At 51.0% G+C, this 17,568-nt stretch overlaps 1 protein-coding gene across 7 annotated transcripts in view; it reads right to left on the bottom strand.

The window, feature by feature from the left end:
• The window catches only part of SFXN5 (sideroflexin 5), a 116,982-nt gene that overhangs the window by 26,590 nt on the left and 72,824 nt on the right, over positions 1-17,568 (bottom strand). For 5 of the 7 annotated variants that reach the window (XM_060657850.3, XM_060657804.3, XM_060657824.3 and 2 more), the window contains 2 exons: positions 14,974-15,064; positions 729-844 (listed from right to left, as the gene is read on the bottom strand). In XM_060657850.3, coding sequence (XP_060513833.1) covers positions 729-844; positions 14,974-15,064 — 207 coding nt within the window. The remainder of the gene's footprint in view (positions 1-728; positions 845-14,973; positions 15,065-17,568) is intronic. The other 2 variants (XM_060657868.3, XM_060657855.3) reach the window with 1 other exon arrangement.

Raw genomic sequence — 17,568 nt, 5'->3', positions numbered from 1 at the left:
AGCTGATAAGGGACAGCGGCTGGAGAGGAGGAGAATGCTCAGGTACTCACAGCAGACCCTCCATGCCATCACTCAGGCTAGAGCAACACCGGCCACTAATCACCACTAGGATGAAGGCTGGGAAAGCATGGGGAGATACACAAGCCGACTGGAATTTTCTAAAAAATTCCAGTTGCTGAAGTAGGTGAGGCTGATGAAATGAGAGGTGAAAGATGGCCTTCTTGCAGCAAGATAGTCTTTCCCCAAAGCCCCACCTCAGCCACACTCGGTCCCCAGGGAGGTGCCACCTGCAGAAGTGCCCATTAGCACAGAACCACGAACTACCCGCTCCCATACTTCCTCTTCTTGCCCAGGAGGCTCTGAAAGCCCAGAGAGCAGGGCTCTAGGTCCCAGGGTGGGGGAAAGAAAGCTCTGGGGGGGGGGGGGGTCTCCTCTGCCCTTTCCAATTAACAGATCAGAGAAGCCAGGTCCTGAGGGGCTGGGACAAGAGATGGGATGTCTTACAGTGGTGACGAGAGGGGGGATGGAGAGAAGGACTGTTCAGGGACAGGCATGGCTGGGGCCAGACCTGGAGGCCCTGGGCTCATGCAGAAGGGAGGCAGGGTGGGACAAGGAAGGCAGACCAAGAAGACAAAGCAAAGGCACTATGCACAGAAGCCCCTGAGGAACAAAACCCTCTCCCTGTCGCTGGCCTCTCCACTGGCCCCCTGAGCCTCCGGATGACCCACATGTCTGGCTGCAATCTTGGAGGAGCCCACGAGGTTGCCATCACCATCCAGGACATCGATCCCTTCCTCCAGCTCCCCGTACCGCATCAGGACCACGTTGCAGATGTTGGCACTGGCTGGAGAGAGAGAGAGGGGAGCAGGGGAGCAGGAGTAAGAGGGGAGGATGCCATTCTAGCTGGTGGGGCAAAGCCACCGGGATGCACCCAAGCCTCCCTGTCCCAAGCAGCAACAGTCCTGAGTTAAGGGCCAAGTCTGCGTTCAAATGTGGTGAGTGAAGGTGTGGTTCTGCTGCCCATCTGCCCATCAGCCTGCTGAGGGATTTGGGAGCCCTTGATGGCCTGGTGAGCAAAGGTGGAAAATAACCTACATGAGAAGAGGAAGGGGGCAGTGCTCAGGAGCTAGAGAGCAGAGCTATCAAGGGATAGCTGCTTTCCTTTCCTCGGGGGTGGGCCTGGCAAGCAGGCGAAGTGAGTGCCCCTCTGGGAGGGCTCCCTGGCTTGAAGACACCTCACCAGTGCCTGATGTTCCATCACCAGCAACTCAACCCCTCGGTCTGCCTTTCCGGGCATGTTCTCGAAATGGCAGCCCCCTACCTTCAGCCCTTTGCTCCTCAGAGTGAATCGGGTTCCCAGAGATCCGCTTCTCTGACTGCAGGTGCCAGAGCAGGCGGGAACCTCAGCACTCACCCAGCGCCGCCCCCTCATCATATGGACGGAACAGTGAGGCTCAGGGGAGGGGGGTGACTTATCTGAGGTCACACAGCAAAGTGGGACAGAGCTAATCCTTTGGGTGCCCCGGAGATGGGCGGGTTCGGGGATAGGGGGCAGGGGTGGGTCAGGGGGAGCTAAAGGCCGACCTTCTCACTTCACATGGTTGGGTTCCCTCCCTTGGCTAGGAGATCATGACAGACCTAGGCTGAGGGGAGGGTTCCTGGCTCCTCCGTTAGACACCAGATACCAGCATTTGGGGGCCACCCATCAGCTGGTGACTAGCCCCAGGAGTGTCCCTCTGCTCCTCTCGCCTGAAACTCGTGGAGCTGGACCTGGGCCTGGGGCAGGGCTGGTGTGGTGCTGACCTTGCCTGACCTCCTCCAACCCTGTTCTGGGATAAAACTGGGGGGACTTGAGGGTGGTGGGCGGGTGGGGAGTGGGGGGTGACAAATGTAGAGGCCGCCTGCTTCACTCCTCCCCCAAAAGCGCCTTGCTGTGTTTAAAGTTTTAATTTTTGCTAATTAATGTCAATTAATTTTGTATAATGAGTGTTTAATTTTGGGGAGTGTGTGAGCCTGGGAGCGACTGCAGTTCTGGGCTGTGAACGCTGATTAGCATCAACACCTGCTGCTTCCCCACTCCCTCCAGTGGGGGGGCACTAGGGTTTGGGGAGCCGCAGGGCTGCAGGGCCTAGTGGGCAGGTGCAGTGGGAGGAGGACCACAGATGCTCCTGGTGCCCGAGCCAAGGCTGGGGAGCCGGCGGTGAGGGCGCTTGCAGCTGGGGGACGGGGTTCTGCAGGTGAGGGGCGGCTTGAGACCCTGGGGGTCTCTGAGCCTCAGTCTCTTGTTTCAATAAAGTGGGGAGGTGGAATAAACAGAGGGAAAGACCGAGAGGCTCTGCAGTCTTTGGAGAAGAAAAGCAGGAGACCAAATACAGTTTTAACATGTATTTACAGCACATATGCCATCTCTGAGGAGCTCTCGTGTTTCCACACGACTCTCAGGCACAGTGGTAACCACGGGCAGACCTCTTCTGCACTGGGTCCCTCCTGTCGTCACAGCATGCACGCTCACCTGACTTACACAGCCAGGGGCGATCTTGTGGACCTTTGGCGAGCTTTGGAGACATTTCTGATTATCGCAACCTGGGGCTGGGGGGTGCTGTCATCTAGTGGGTATTGACCAGAGGTACGCTAAACATCCTACAACGCACGGCCTCCACAGCACGGAAGTACCCGGGCAAAAATGTCAGTAGTGTTGACGTTAGGAAACCCTTGTCTTACACACACGTCCAGAGATTGACAGTAGTAGGAAGGTGAATCTGAGGTAAAGGAGAAGTTGGGAGCCTGGCTCTGGGGCCAGCTGGGCTTGAGTTATAGTCCTGGCTCTGAATCTCCCCCTCCTGACCTCCAGAGGTGAGCTCCTGCCAGCCTTGGACCCTCCCAGGGTTCAGGTCCCAGAAGGGTCCCCAGAGTGGCCTCGGGAAGCGGACACCTGGCCTGTGTGTTAGTGACATGCCCTCTAGTGGCGGCAGGAATACTCTGCACCCCTCACACCTCTGGGTCTGCCAGGCTCCTCAGTTCCCAGGAGACCCACAAAACCACTGGAGAGGATCTTGGGGTTTTCTGCCCTGAAAGGAATCTATCTCTGCCCTCTGAGAACCCCTTACACCACTGCCACGGCACCACTACACCACCGCCACCACGGCGGTAAAGGCAAGGCCAAAGGAATGTGGTCCAGGCAAGCAGCATCTGCCTGAAGTCAGGAGCCACCGGCTCACTCTGCAACCGGAAGCGGCCGCCCTTACCAGCCTTCCCCAGATATAAGAAGAGGTGCTGCGCTCAGCCTCTCTATGGGATCTCTGGGCACCGGCTGAGCTCACATAGATGTCAGCTTCTGCACCCACTCCCCCACCAGGTTAGGGGAAGCCAGGGACTGCTGAGACATCTCTAGCCCCGTGCTGTGTGTGTGCCCAGGCAGAGGAGACAAAGACAAGAGTATTTGGAGGCGGTGGTCAACCAGCTCCAGGCTCATGGTGGCATCTGCTTGCTCGCTGCAATTTCCAAATGTAAAAATGAAGCCACGGCAGATAGAGCAGGACTTCGGTTCAAACACAAAACCACTTGGCATGAAACATAAAGCAGGAAAAGAAGTGAAAACCCAGTGTCCCTCCCCTCAGACAGCCCCGCCAGGACAGTTTGGGCACGATAAAGCTCTCTCCTTATCTAAGCTGCCTGGATGGGAAAAAAGGGAAAACCCTGAAAGCCACCCTAAAATGGTGGCACCCCCAGGCTCCTCCCTCAGAACGCCCACACTTCTCACTGCCTACTCAACTGGCACACGCCCTGTAATATCTTCAGTTGGTGCATTTATTGAGCACCCACTGTATACACAGGTTACTAGCCATTCTCATCTTTGAGCAATGAGAACACCAAATGAAATTCAGTGATTTCATTTCCATGATCTCGTCCAGAACTTCCATTTCTGCCGCATTCCTTTCAAGCCTCCCTGGTCCCTCCCATCCCACTCTTGGCAAGTCCAGCTCCCAAGTCATGAGCACTGAGAGCCTAAGCAAATGAAAAAGAGAGAGAGAGAAAGAGAGACCAAACCGTAGGCCATGGGTCTTCTTTCTAGCACACCAGCAAGATCTATTATTGACAGTATCAGCAGGTTAATTAAGCAGTCTGTTAGTGATAATGTTAAGAAAGCTGGCACATTTTCAACTCAGATTGACACCATTCAAGACTCAGGCATAACTGACATTGGAGAAGCTATGCTAAGAGATGTCATGGGATTAGAGAGAGAGAGAGAGAGAGAGAGAGGAGAGAGGGAGAGAGAGGGGGAGAGATCGCTTCACGCTGATGGCAAGCTCAGTGTCAAGTCCCGGGGAAAATATGCGCTTGACTGCTGCAGATGTTCTCACATCAGACCCATCGTGATGCAAAATCATGCAGATTGTGAACAGCTAATGAAGCACCCTGTGTAAAAGGGACAGCATGGGGAAGAAGAGCAGTAGACAGAAAGGCAAATGTGCAAAAAAAGTTCTCCAAAAGACGACTATGGGGGAGTGTGCCTCTGATCCAGCACAGGAACAGACACATAGATCAATGGGGTTAATAGTCCAGAAACACACCCACCTGTAGGGGAAATGAGTTTGCAGGAAAGCAGTTCTATCAACTCACAGGAAAGGACCATTCAAACACGAAGGTGAAGCAATGGGCTATTGGGCTATTCATTTGGGGAAAACAACATATCTTAACTCCTTGGCTCTAAGATGGATTCCCCCATGTTTTAATGTTTTAAAAATCCCAGTAGGCCTTACAACGGACGTCGGGGTGGGGGAGAGGAACCCTTACCTGCTCCCCACCACAACTGCCTGTGCGTGTGTGAACTTTGCCACGTGGGGAGGTTCGTTCAAGTGTCACCTCAGCTACCCAGAGCAGTCTGCACAGAATTTGAACTTAAACTTAGATTCCTAATTGTTGCCTAAAACATCTTTTTAGAACTTACACTATAATGGAGCACGGACATGAAAAGTTATTGTACATGCAGAAGATCGTCTGCCAGATACCAGGCAATGCAATTAAAGGCAGCAGAAATTGCCAAACCATAGATAGCTACCCTAAAGAAATGCTTGCCCATATGCACAAAGAGACATTTACAAGGATGTTAATTATAGCACTGTTTGTAAGAGCAAATAATTAGAAACAACCTAAATGTCCACCATTAGGGAACTCACATGGGAAGATCTCCAAAACAAACTTCTATGAAAAAATGCTACCGAGTTGTGTACAGGATGATTTACTATATGTAAAACCCCATAATTGGTACACACGCACTGTGTGCCCATAAACCCCCAGGTAATGTTTTAGAAGGTTCACACCTCACACAGTGATTTCCTTGGGAAGGGACCTAAATTTAGGAATTAGGGGTTGTTGAAAGACTTCCACTTTTTTTTTTTACCCTGTTTTTCTAAATACCATTTGAATTTTTACAATGAGAATAGAATCATGCTTTACTTGTCTAAAAAGTGAAAAGAAATTGCCAAACTTCCTAAAGTGGATCATAAAAATTTGACAGCCAGCAGGGATCGGTGCGACCTACTCACCGTTCCCACACTTCGGTATCTGTATGTGAGGAACTTCCTAAAGAAGCTGATTAACTTCAGGAATAGTTTTTCCTTAAAGTAAAGGAAAAAAATGAAACCACAAGTATAAAACCAACTAGGAAATGCAGACAAAAAATTCGCAAATTCTTTTACATGCTTTCAAAGCATACTGTCGGTTTTAAAGTGGCCAAAAGGGTCAAGATTACAAGCAGGGTTACAAAAAACAGTGGTGGGCGTGACCCTGTGTTTAACAACCGATGTCCAAAAGAGAAGTGGAAAAAATGAGGAAGGCTCAGACTCAAACTCTGTGACATCGAAGAAAGTGACTTGGATTGAATGTGTAGTGAAGGCTTGTTTATTCCTCCACACGAACAGAAAATACAGTCCTCTCCTCTTCGGAAAGGCTATTACATTAATGCCCCTATAACTGAGGCATCTGAGCATTGAGAAATACGGCAGTCAATATCTATGAATCATATTATAAGAAATGGGAAACTGAGAAAATGTATTCTATGTGACAAAGAGCAGCTACTACTCATCAATAGAAGGTCATGGTGACTGACGCCCAATAACTATTCTACCCCCAGAGGATTAGTCTTAACTAGTTGTGATAATCCTTCCCTTGCCAGTGATTGATTGAGGAAGGGACATGTGGCCAACCCTAGCCAATGACAGATGTCTGCAGGGGACTTCTGGGAAAGGTCTCCTCTCATCCAAGAAGCGGCGGCAGGGAGAGCCTCCTGTCCTCTGGGCAGTGGTGGGTCTGAATGTGGTGCTTGGAGTTGCTGTTACCATTTTAGGACATGAAAGGGGCTAGCCCGCAGATGAAGCCCCCGGCAGAGCACAGAGGTGGAAGGAAGGGCCATGGGTGCCTCACTCGGCACTCGCCCTTTGTGAAGTAATACATTCATTTTTTTTTATTTAAAAAAATTTTGGGGGGCACCTGGGTGGCTCAGTTAGTTGAGCGTCCAACTTCAGCTCAGGTCATGATCTCACATTTCACGAGTTCGAGCCCCGCGTCGGGCTCTGTGCTGACAGCTCAGAGCCTGGAGCCTGCTTCGGATTCTGTGTCTCCCTCTCTCTCTGCCCCTCCCCTGCTTTCACTCTGTCTCTCTCTCTCAAAAATAAATATTAAAATTAAAAAAATTTTTTTTTAAGTTTACTTATTTATTTTGAGAGACACAGAGACAGCACGAGGGAGAGAGGGAGACAGAGCCAAGCAGGCTCCACACTGTCAGTGCAGAGCCCGATGTGGGGCTCGACTCACGAAACCTGTAAGATCATGACCTGAGCAGAAATTAAGAGTCAGACGCTTAAATGAGCCACCCAGGTGCCCCAGTAATACATTCATTTATTAATTCAGCCAGTTTGAGTCTGGTACTTTGGGGCAAAACCATTCATAAAATGTATAAAGAGCTTTAACAGTTATTAAGAGAAAGATAGTCATTGAAATCACCCCAAAAATATTCGAGTAGGAGTTCATAAAAGAAATAGTAAAAATTCAATGAACACGAACTCAATCTTATTAATAGTCAAAGATAGATTTTTTTATCTAAAGAAAAATCAATCTGGCAGGAGTTCTTTGGATGTTTTGGAGACTAATCCTCATTGGTTAAATGGCTTACAAATAGTGTGTGGTTTGTTTTCTTACTTTGTAGATGGAGTCTTCTGGCATATACTGTAACATGTACTCAAATAAGCAATCCTTTCCCCTCTGGTATATACTTTTTGTGTCATTGAGAAACTCTATCCTTCCCCAGTGTTCATTTATATTTTTTTCTAGAAGACTTAACATTTTACTTTTCACATTTAGGTCTTAATCTATCCGGAATTTATTTTTGTGTATGGTATGCAATAGGGATCTCCTTCTTTTCTCTCCATTCTATTTGAAAACCTAAATGCCCAATACAGTCAAGAAAATATTCTCAATCACCCTGGGAATTGGAAAAATGCAAATTAAAGTGAGAAAAGAACCATTTCAGATGAACAAAAAATTTTCAAGATTGATAACACCAAATGTTGAAGAGGATGTAGGGAAACAAAAATTTAAGCCTTGCAGGTAGGAGAAAAGAGCCGGTATGCTCATTTGGCAATATCTAGCAAAGCTAGGTATGTGCACGCCCTCTGACGTGGCCATTCTATTTCTAGATTGGTGACTGTCAACACTGGTTGCATGACTGAAACCAAATCTGAAGTAGGGTCCAGATCTGTGCATTTTTAAAAGCCCCTGCCCCCTGCCCCCCCACCAGGTGGCTGTTTGAAAACCTCTGCCCTGAAGAAGCTCCCAGTCATGGGCACAGAGACACATGTGTGTATAAGGTTGTTCAGTGCAGTACTATCAGGGTTGGTAAAAAGGATAAGTTGAGATTTTATGACTGCCCTGCAAAGGTGTCTAAAACTTACTGAGGTTAAAATGCAGTTTACAGAACAGTATACATGGTATGATCTCATTTGTATTAAATATATATTTATATATGCATATTTATATTATAGATTAAATAGAGATTGCCGCATCTTTAGAGGCTTACTTGAATTTGGAGGGATATACACAAACTTACTTTGGAGAGAGAAGTAGGGTTGTTTAACTTCATAAAGCAATCATATACTATCAGGAAAATAATAGAACCATTTTTATTTAAAAAAAAAAAAAAAAGCATGACTGTGGTAGCCAGGAGACTTGAGCTCCCATTTGGGTCCAGACTGACATTGGACAAAGCTTTCCCCACACTACTTCCTCTGTCTCCTTCCTATTTTGTGGGTTATATGTGCACACAGTGAACAATTCAAATCTCATAGAAGGGTAAATAACAAAATCAGTCTCCTTCCAACCCTTGACTCTTAGCTTCCCCTTGACCCTCCCCAGAGACAACACTCTAGCCAGGTTCTCATGTCTGCCAGATACGGTCTATGTATTTACTAGTGGACACGTATGTACATCACGACCTGAAACACACATACACACACACTCATGCGAATCACACCAGAACACAGCCCCATCCCTGCCTTTAGAGGAGGGATGATTATCAAATAGGGATGGATACCTTAATATTTGCTTCATTTCACGATATTCCCCAATATTCCACCTGAAAAGCATTGCTATATGACACAGTTTTCTTTTAAATAGCTTGAGAATTTGGGGAGAGGTTCACAACCCATACTAAAGTGTCACAAACTCAGGACTGGGAATTTGGGGATTGAAAAATCAGCCTGTAAATAGGTGTAGGCTGACTCTCAAGCTCAGGATCTCTTAATAAAAGATTCCTGCTAACACATTCGTCTGGAAAACTCCCTTTTATCACAGCTGCTTCCTAGCTTGAAATTCTTCAGCGGTTGGTTCCCTGTTAACCATAAGATGAAGTCCAACTCTAAGCTAACATCCAAGGTCCCAAAGGCCCTCTGCCCTTCCCTTTCCTCAACAGGCCAGGCCCACCCCAGCCAGTCCCTACTCCTCCCACATTCATAACCCCCCTCTCCTGCCTTGTGCTTCCCACCTTCTCTGCCTCTGGATTCCTCTGCTATCTGGATTTCAGTAATTATGAAATCTCTGAACTGGAAAGCCATTCATTCAATAAGCATTCACTGAGTGCCTACTATATGCCAGGTCCTGGGCAAACTGCCCAGAAACAGGTGACTTGATCACACGTGAGAGCCCCTCACAGCTTTTTGGGCCCGGCTGCTACTTGGACACTTCTCTAACTGAGGGGTCAGGCAGCTCATTGCAACAACAGACTGTCAGTTTTTCAGAAGATCCTGCTACTTTCGTTGGGCTCCTGCTCATCATGTGTGGAGCATCTCTTGATGTGTGGAGTCCAGAACTAAACAGACTCCTTTGTTCTGGGCCACACCTTGAGCAATCTTAGATCCTGCACCTCTTGCCCATGAATTCACAGTCACTGCCAAGTTGCTGTGCCTGTTCCTTAAACGCAACCCACAGTTACGTATGACCAAGGCAGTTATAACTGAAGGGGACAAGACTGAAGACAGAGCCCCAGGACACACCACTGGAGACTTCCCTCGGGCTAACTACTCATGTCCTCTTGAAACCTGATACACACTGGGGGCCCATGTCATTTCTAGGGCGGCTCACGCTTATGGCACCCAGCCCAGCCCACTCATCCTTCCAGATCCAACCCAGGAAGGTTGGAGAACGTGCCCCGGATGATCTGGAAACGTGGCCCATTGGTCATCCACCCTAGGCCTGACAACTAAACATGTGGAGGACAGTGAAAACGTTACATAACAAAAAAGAACATTCAAAAAACAATTTTAAAAATGAAAAAAAAAAAAAAACAAAACAGAATAAATGTCCAAGCAGCCACAGAATGTGGTCACCGATGTCATTATGGTGGGCCTCCACTATGGGTGCCCAATTTCAAAGACTTTTTATAAGCACTCATTTGATCACTGAACAAACCCACACTGAACACTGTGTGCCAGGCATAGCGCGGGACTGGGGGTTGGGGATGAATGAGTCTTGGGGAGCTCACAGTCTGATAAAGGAGGCAGACTCAGAAAAAAAAACAACAGCAACAAAAAACATGCAATTCCAGGTCACACACAGGCACACACAGGGTGCTGTGGTCTAGCCCTGATTGGGCCTACCAGGGAGGGCTTCTTGGTGGAGGTGGTGTCTGAGCAGAGAAATGAAGGCAAGAGAAGGCAGAGGATGGGGGCTGAGGTAATGGGAAGCGGAGATTCCAGGCAAACAGGGCCATGTGCAAAGGCCTGGGGCCAGTGAGAGAGGCAGACGGGAGGTTGAAGATTCACCACAGCTCCAAAGGAGTATGGGCAGGGACTAGGTCAAGGAAAGGACAGAGGAGCTGAAGGGCTGCGGACACCACATTATCACTGACCTGGATGGAAGGGACAAACGTCATGAGGCCCAGCCACACCTGACACAGGTGCACCTCAGGGGATGAGGAACTGAGGAGGTCAGGACCAACCCTCTGGGCTCGGGCACACTGCCGTGGCCACCTCCCGGATGAGGCAAGCAGGGAGGCTTGAACACCAAGGGAAGAATAGTAAAGAAGGAATCAAGGACACCAAGACCCACGTGGCCTGGGGGTGAAGGGGAGCAAGGAGGTGGGGTGAGGGCAGACATGTGAACAGAAGACCTCCCAGACACTGCCCAGACATCCTGAGGAACGGACTCCCCGGTGAACACAGAGATTTTTTCCTGGTGATGAAATCAGCTGTGACATTTAATGCAGGGGACTGCTGTAGACAGTGCAGGAAGAAGGCGTTTCCCGGCAAAGGGATGATGAGGCTGGCATTTTGGCCCATACGCGAAGGTTATTCCCCCTGCCCCGCCCGTGCAAGGAGTCAGCTGACAGGTGCTGAGGCTCCGGCCTCCCCTGAGGGAGCTCAAAGCCCACATGGGGGTCTTGTCCCCTGCTGGGTATGGATTCAGTCAAGCAGGTGGGGGTGGGGTGACCTTCAGGGCTTCCTTCCCTGACTCCTGTACACACATACGCAGAGCCCGGTACGGAGATTTGCTTGCCAGGTGGCACCTGGGGATCCCCACCTCTCGGCCCCTGGCTAAAGGCCCTGCCCCACGCATTCCTGATGAAATGTGCCCATTCCTCTCACCAGTGCCCCCTCGCGGCATCGGCGACCTTGCATGCCTCCCGCTGGCCACTCCTGCCAGCTCCCAGCCTAAGGCCTCAAGAGAAGGCTGTTTGTGGGGTCTGCCTGCCCTGGAATGGACTCTGCTCATGGAGACTGGTGGGTGGACCTGGGAGGGGGGGGTTGTTTTTCCAATGCCTCCTCTACTGACCTTTAATTACACTGTTTGCCCAGCTCCCCAAACCATTAACTCCCACCTCACAGCACCCATCAATTAATGGAAGGCCTGCTCCGAGCTCGAGCTCCTGAACACAATTAAGCGTGACAGTCCACAAATAAGAAAGAACTGGAGAATTAATTAAGGTCTAAACAAATTAATTACCAGTCCCCAATCGATTCTGATGCCAGCACACATGCTCCTGGGCTCACCGTCTTTCCTAACATCTCCATGTATAAATAGAAACCGAGATTTCCCACATGATTGCTGCTGTGGACCGGGGCACAGCAAGGCTCTGAAACCACCATGAGGGAGAGAAGGGCTCAGTGAGTGTCCTCAGGGCTTCCCATGTACTCAGCACACATGCGTGCATGTACACACGCACAACCCTAGCTAAAAAACCAGGGTGAACCTGGAGGTGGGGTGCTCCTGGGGGGCGCCTCTGGACCACATGCCTCAGTTTCGCGGCTGCTTGGGTGAGGGGTTATCCAAGTGGGCTTGAAGTAGCCTGGGCTGGGCCTTCAAGGCCTGGGCGGTGGCCAGCTCAGAGAGTCTGAATTTTTTCTTCTGGGAAATGGGGATGGCTCGCCCTGCCTTGGGTCCTCCCAGAGAGACAATGTGGGGAGTGAGAGGCCACAGAGGTATGCTGGGGGGAAATGTGGAGAGCTGTGGAGCCCCTACAAACCCAGGGAAGGCCTACAAACCCAGGAAGGCCTGTCACACATGTTCCAGTGGGAAGAGGCTGAAGTGAGGTCTGGTCCAAAGCCAGAGAGGGGTAAAATCAGTGGAGTCAGGTGGGGGAATGAGGTGTCCTGTGCCCAGAGTCTCAGGCCTCTCTCTTGGGCAGCATGGAGGGCCCAGTGAAGAGAGGTATCCTCTCAACCTTCCAGACTGCAGGTTGGAACAGGACAGAACTCACTGGGCAGGGCAACCGGCTCCTGGGAGCCTCCTTCCCTGAGGGAGGGAGTAGGGATATGGCCACTGAGCACAGGGCACACAGGCCCTTTCAGGACCCTCCCTCACCATGAAGACCCCCTTCTGCTCTACACACCACCCCCAAGCCCCCACACACATCCCAACAGCCAGGGCTTAATCTGATCACTTCCACTTGCCTCAACCTCCTTCTTGTGAGCACTTATGGCTCTGTGAGTCCTGTCTCCCCATCAGGCCAGGGGTCGGAAGGGGCAAAGAACCCTCTACAAGGTAAAGCAAATCCTGAGCAAGCTTCTTGGTGGCCTTAACGATGGCTTGGCCTAGTCTGGTCTAGCCCGCCGTGGAAAGCAGGTGAATGCCTGGAGGGACCTAGGCCCTGCCTGCATGCAGTAAGCCTTACAGAAGATGTCTAAGCCTGAGAACAAGGTGAAGGGTGGCCAAGTGCAGGGTCTGTATGATGGCCCAAGAGGACCAGGGGTTCAAAAGCAGGTGAGGGGCATGCCTGTTCATCTTGCACACCACCGTGTCAACATCTACCCGGGGGGTTAGCAGGTATCCATTTGCAGATGGGCCTGGGAGGGCATCGGGGCCAGGGAAGTGGAAGCCTGCAATGTGGACAAGGAGAGACAGGGGTCAGGGGTGGAAGGGAGGCAGGCACTCAGCTAGGACTCAGGCAGCAGGCCTGAGGAAGCAGCCAGAAAGGATATGCTGCTCTCTGGATCCTGGCAAACTAGGACAATCAGGATTACAAATGGCATTGTGTGCAACCTGTGCAACTGACTAGGGATATATGGGATCTCAAGACAATTTGACAGTGGCTGGACCCGCAGGCTCCTCTTGGATTAAGACAGGAGGAGAATCAGGCTGGAGCCCAAAGAGGGACAGGTCCTAAAGTCTCAGGTGGGCATGACAGATAGGGTCAAACCTGAAAGCAGGGACCCTCCTCCTGAAGGAGCCCCAGAGGTTAAGACCACCCCCAAGGTCATCCAGCAAGATGACTGGCAGAGCAAGGCTGGAACAGGCCCCTGGCAAGGTCCTTGTCTGAAGCTTGGCTCAAGGACAGATTGCATCTCGGCCGAGTCCCAGATCCAGTCCAGTGCAGCTAAGAGCTGCCACCTTCTGAGGCTACACCTGACCCTCCAGCCCAGAATAGCGAGGAACGCAAGATCGGCAGCCTTGTTCACTCAATTAGGCCCCTTAACAAAGTCAGATCTAAAGAGTTATTCCATTAGTGGCCCATGCCAGAAATAGCTGGGAGTTCATTAAAAGTGTGGAGTTGCTAAGCAATTATCTGGGTCAGCTGAGGCTCAGACGGGCAGTTGGTCCTGGGAGTTCATTAGCCTCTGGCCAACGAGGGGGCAGGGGCTGCCAGGTAATGATCTCCCACCTTCTTACGGGGCTCTTTAGGTGCTCCAAAGCACTTTCCTGCGAATGGAATCTGGTCTGTAATCTCGTTTGGCCCTCCCACAGCTCTGGGCTGCAGGAAGGTAGGTATCAGTGCCCCCATTTTACAGATGGGGAAGCTGAACCCTGGAGGTGAATAATGAGATTGGGACCATGAGCCTGGGTCTGACTCGGGATCTTCAGACTGAGCCTTGGCACCTGGGAGGTGACGGGACCTGACACCACTCCTGGGCCGGCCCCCATCTTTGTCCTCTGGCATCAAATGGGGAACTCGGTATCATGGTTCAAGCGTATACTTCTCTTTAGATGACTAATCACACACTGCTTCGTGCTTCTTTCAGTGTTGTTTCTTTTTAGTTTTTAAAAACATTCTGCTATGGGGCCCTCTCCCCAAACAAAGCATGAGATTCTTAAGAGCCAGGCTGGGCTTGATGAGCTGGCCGGGGGCATCTATTGTGAGCTCAGCGGCTCCAAGACCAGCAAAGACTTAGCTGGAGGCAGCGAAATCCCCTCTACACGCACGCACGCACCATAATTACCTGAATATGAATAATACGAGTACGTGGGACTCACTGCTGTCGGCGCAGAGCCCGCTTCAGATCCTCTGTCCCCCATCTCTCTCTGTCACTCCCCTACTCATGCTCTTTCTCTCTCTCTCTCTCTCTCAAAAAAGAAATAAACATTAAAAAAAATAAAGGGATTATATTGGAATACATTGCCAAATATTTTTTCAATTGTGATACAATCATAGCTGTGCTTTTTAACTAACGAATTAAAAAACAAGACCTACCAGTGGATTGAATCAATATCATAATTTTGAGTCAGTGTGGCACATGAACGGTATTTTAAAACCTCTGTAACAACTGTAACGGGACGTGAAAGTATCCGTGATTTCTATTGGTGACAAAGTCACAGCTCTTGCTTGTTACTGTGGTTTGCTGCCTACACTCCCAGTGGAAGGAAATGTTAAATTTCAGCTAGAGGCTAGTGTAGGTATTTTCCCCAGCCAAGTTCATAGGATCCCCTGCGTTCTATCTACTGGTCCTGTGGGAGACGGGGGCCCCAGGTTAAGAATCCCTGAGCTAAAAGCAGAATCCTGGTCACAGAGCTTGTCAGCAGCGCCCCTGTCACCCTCACTTCTGTCTAAACATGTTTTGCTCTAGTTGCCCTCACCAGGAGACCCCCAAGGTCAGAAGAAGTCTGGAAAGGCATCCAGTTCCCCAAGAACCCTGCAGCCCCACACACCCAGGTGTGACACACACACGCCTGCACACACCCCTGCACACCTCTGCGTGGTTCAAGTCTTACCTACAGCGGGGAATGGCACAAATCTCTGGACAAGAAGACGGGTGGCTGGGGTGAACTTGTTGGCTTTCTGAACCAGGACATTAAGGCCCACCTTAGAAAGAGAAAACAGAAAGTTCATGATGCTGCAGCGGCCTGGCCAACTAGGGCAGGGGGTGCAGGCTGGGGCAGGAGCAGAGAGTGAACGGCACTGTCTTCCCCTGAAGTTGTGCCCCAGACCCCAAATCCTCAATGTCATCTGGGGCTGCCGGGCTCCAGGGTCACTAGTCAAAGCATCACTGCCCAGTCATTCCAGTTAACCAGCCCACGAAGAAGAGGGCGAGGGGAAAGTCTCAGCTACACACACACACACACACACGCGTGCACACATGCATGTACCACACACACACACACACACACACACACACACAACCTCTTTTAGGAGGGAAAAAGGAAAGATTGCTGTTAGAAGAACACATAATCCGCAAGTAAATGAAGTGTGGGAACCCTCATTCCCACCTCAGCCTCTAGGAACCCCTTTTCTGAGGCCCTGCTATGGGCTCAGGCACAAGCCTAACCTCGAGAGCTCAGGAGAAGGAGATCCACACACCTGCCCACAGGTGACTGTGGAACTAAGTAGAGCAGCCGAGAGCAGGATGGGGGTGCAGGGGGTGACACCCTGGGCTCACTGCCCTCTTCACGTAGACCCCAGCCCCTTCACCCAGCCTGGGACACTGGCCCCCCACCTCGCCTTCCCCTTGGGCACTCCCCATTCTATTCCATCCCCCATGCTATCCTCTGTTCTTCTAGAACACGTGGTCCCACCATGTCTACCATAACCAGCTCCTCCCGTGACCTGTGTGAAAAGGTGCCATTTCCTTCACGCAGCTTCCCCACTCCCTCAACACCCCACATTCCCCTTCCGGGAATCCAGTTTACTGCTCCCCAGATGCTATGGGAGCTTTCTGGTCTTGGGGCCTTTGCCCATGCTGGTCCCTGAGACCCGAATGCCTTCCTTCTCTACTCAGTCCACACCTGCTCTTTAAGGCCCGTCTCTGAGCTCCACCTCCAATGACTCACTAACAGTGGGAGTCACTGAACCTTTTTCTGCCTCGGTTTCCTTGTCTGTAAAAAGGGACCGTAGTATCTACAACATCCCAGGGCTGTTACAAGAATTTATGTAGGACCTCCTGGGTGGCTCAGGGGGTTGAGCATCCGACTCTTGATTTCAGCTCAGGTCATGATCTCACGGTTGTGGGATCAAGCCCTGTGTCATCAGGCTCTGTGATGACCATGGAGCCTGTTTGGGATTCTCTCTCTCCTCTCTCTGCCCCCTCCTCCACACGTGTATACACGCATGCGCACTATCTCTCTCTCTCTCAAAATAAATAAATAAACTTAAAAAAAAAGAATGTATGCAAAGTGTTTCGCATGAGCTTAGAGCATAAAGGGATCTAAACAAATGAAGCTATGTAAAAATGTAAGCTATGTAGGAACGTTGCCTCTCCCAGGCAGGAAGGTGCTCCCTCACATGTCTCCGATCCCTCCTTCCTGCCACTCCGTTCACGGCTCATGGATGTGATGTCCCAGCTGGACAGGGGGAGGTGGACCATGCCTTTTTCATGTTTGTGTACCCAGCATTCAGGACAGTGGACGGCATGTAGCTCTTGCTCAATCAACTGGTGACTGAGGAATAAATGCATGAACCAACAAATGAATGGATGGAGATAAGCAAAGGCTGGAAGGGGGGTTTCTTGGAGGGAGGAAAGGTGGGTTAGGCAGGGCAGAGGAAAGAGAATTTTGGTGGGGAAAACAGCAGAAGCACAGGCGTGGAGAGAGAAAAGGCTAGACGCATGTGGCCAGACCAGAAGCAGATGTATAGAGGCCGCTGCTGCCCCAAACTGAGGCCAGAACCAGACTCTGCCCTGGAGGTCTTTCCTGGGAGGAGGGGCAGCGGCGGCTGCCGCAGGACACCTGGCCAAAGGGGGCCTGGGGAGCCTGCGCTCAGCTCTGGCACACCTGGTCACTAGCAGGCCACCCTGCCCCCACAGCCCGGGCTCTGGCCTCAGCCTTCTGAGTTGTTGGAGAAGATGCAGAGCCTTGGGAAGGCCTCCAGGGCTGCAGGGTGACTGCAGCAGTCAAAGCAAGAATGGCACGGTGACCTGGGAAGACAGGAAGTGCCAACCTGTCAGCCCCTGGGTAGCCCAGGACCTCACGGAGCCAGGATGCTCCCGGGCAAACCCAGCTTGGGCTCTTGGGCATCTGGTCTGTATTTGAAGCCTCAAGCTGATCTTCAGAGTCTCATCCTTGTCCTTTCCCTGTCACTTGCTCAAGGGGAGGCTGGGAGGCAGGGAGATGGGCGGCAGCTTGGACACACTTCACTGGTACGGCAGGGCAGGCCAGGGAGCTGCTAGCCTACAGTGGGCCCTGCTCCCCTGCTTCCAGGCTGCCCTGCCACGCAGATGGAACTCACCAAGTCCAGGTCTCCCCAGCTCTCAGCAGTGAGTGACTGTCTATTTCTGTGGCCCCCCCTCCCCCCAAATGCCAGGGAACACGTTCCTACAGAGTGCAGAGTGGGAAAGTCTGGAGGGAGACAGGATGACACAGGTGTCGGTGACG

Source organism: Panthera onca, chromosome A3, assembly GCF_046562875.1.
Source record: "Panthera onca isolate mPanOnc1 chromosome A3, mPanOnc1 haplotype 2, whole genome shotgun sequence".
Taxonomy (NCBI): Eukaryota; Metazoa; Chordata; class Mammalia; order Carnivora; family Felidae; genus Panthera; species Panthera onca.
This window is presented reverse-complemented; position numbering and strand designations above follow the sequence as displayed.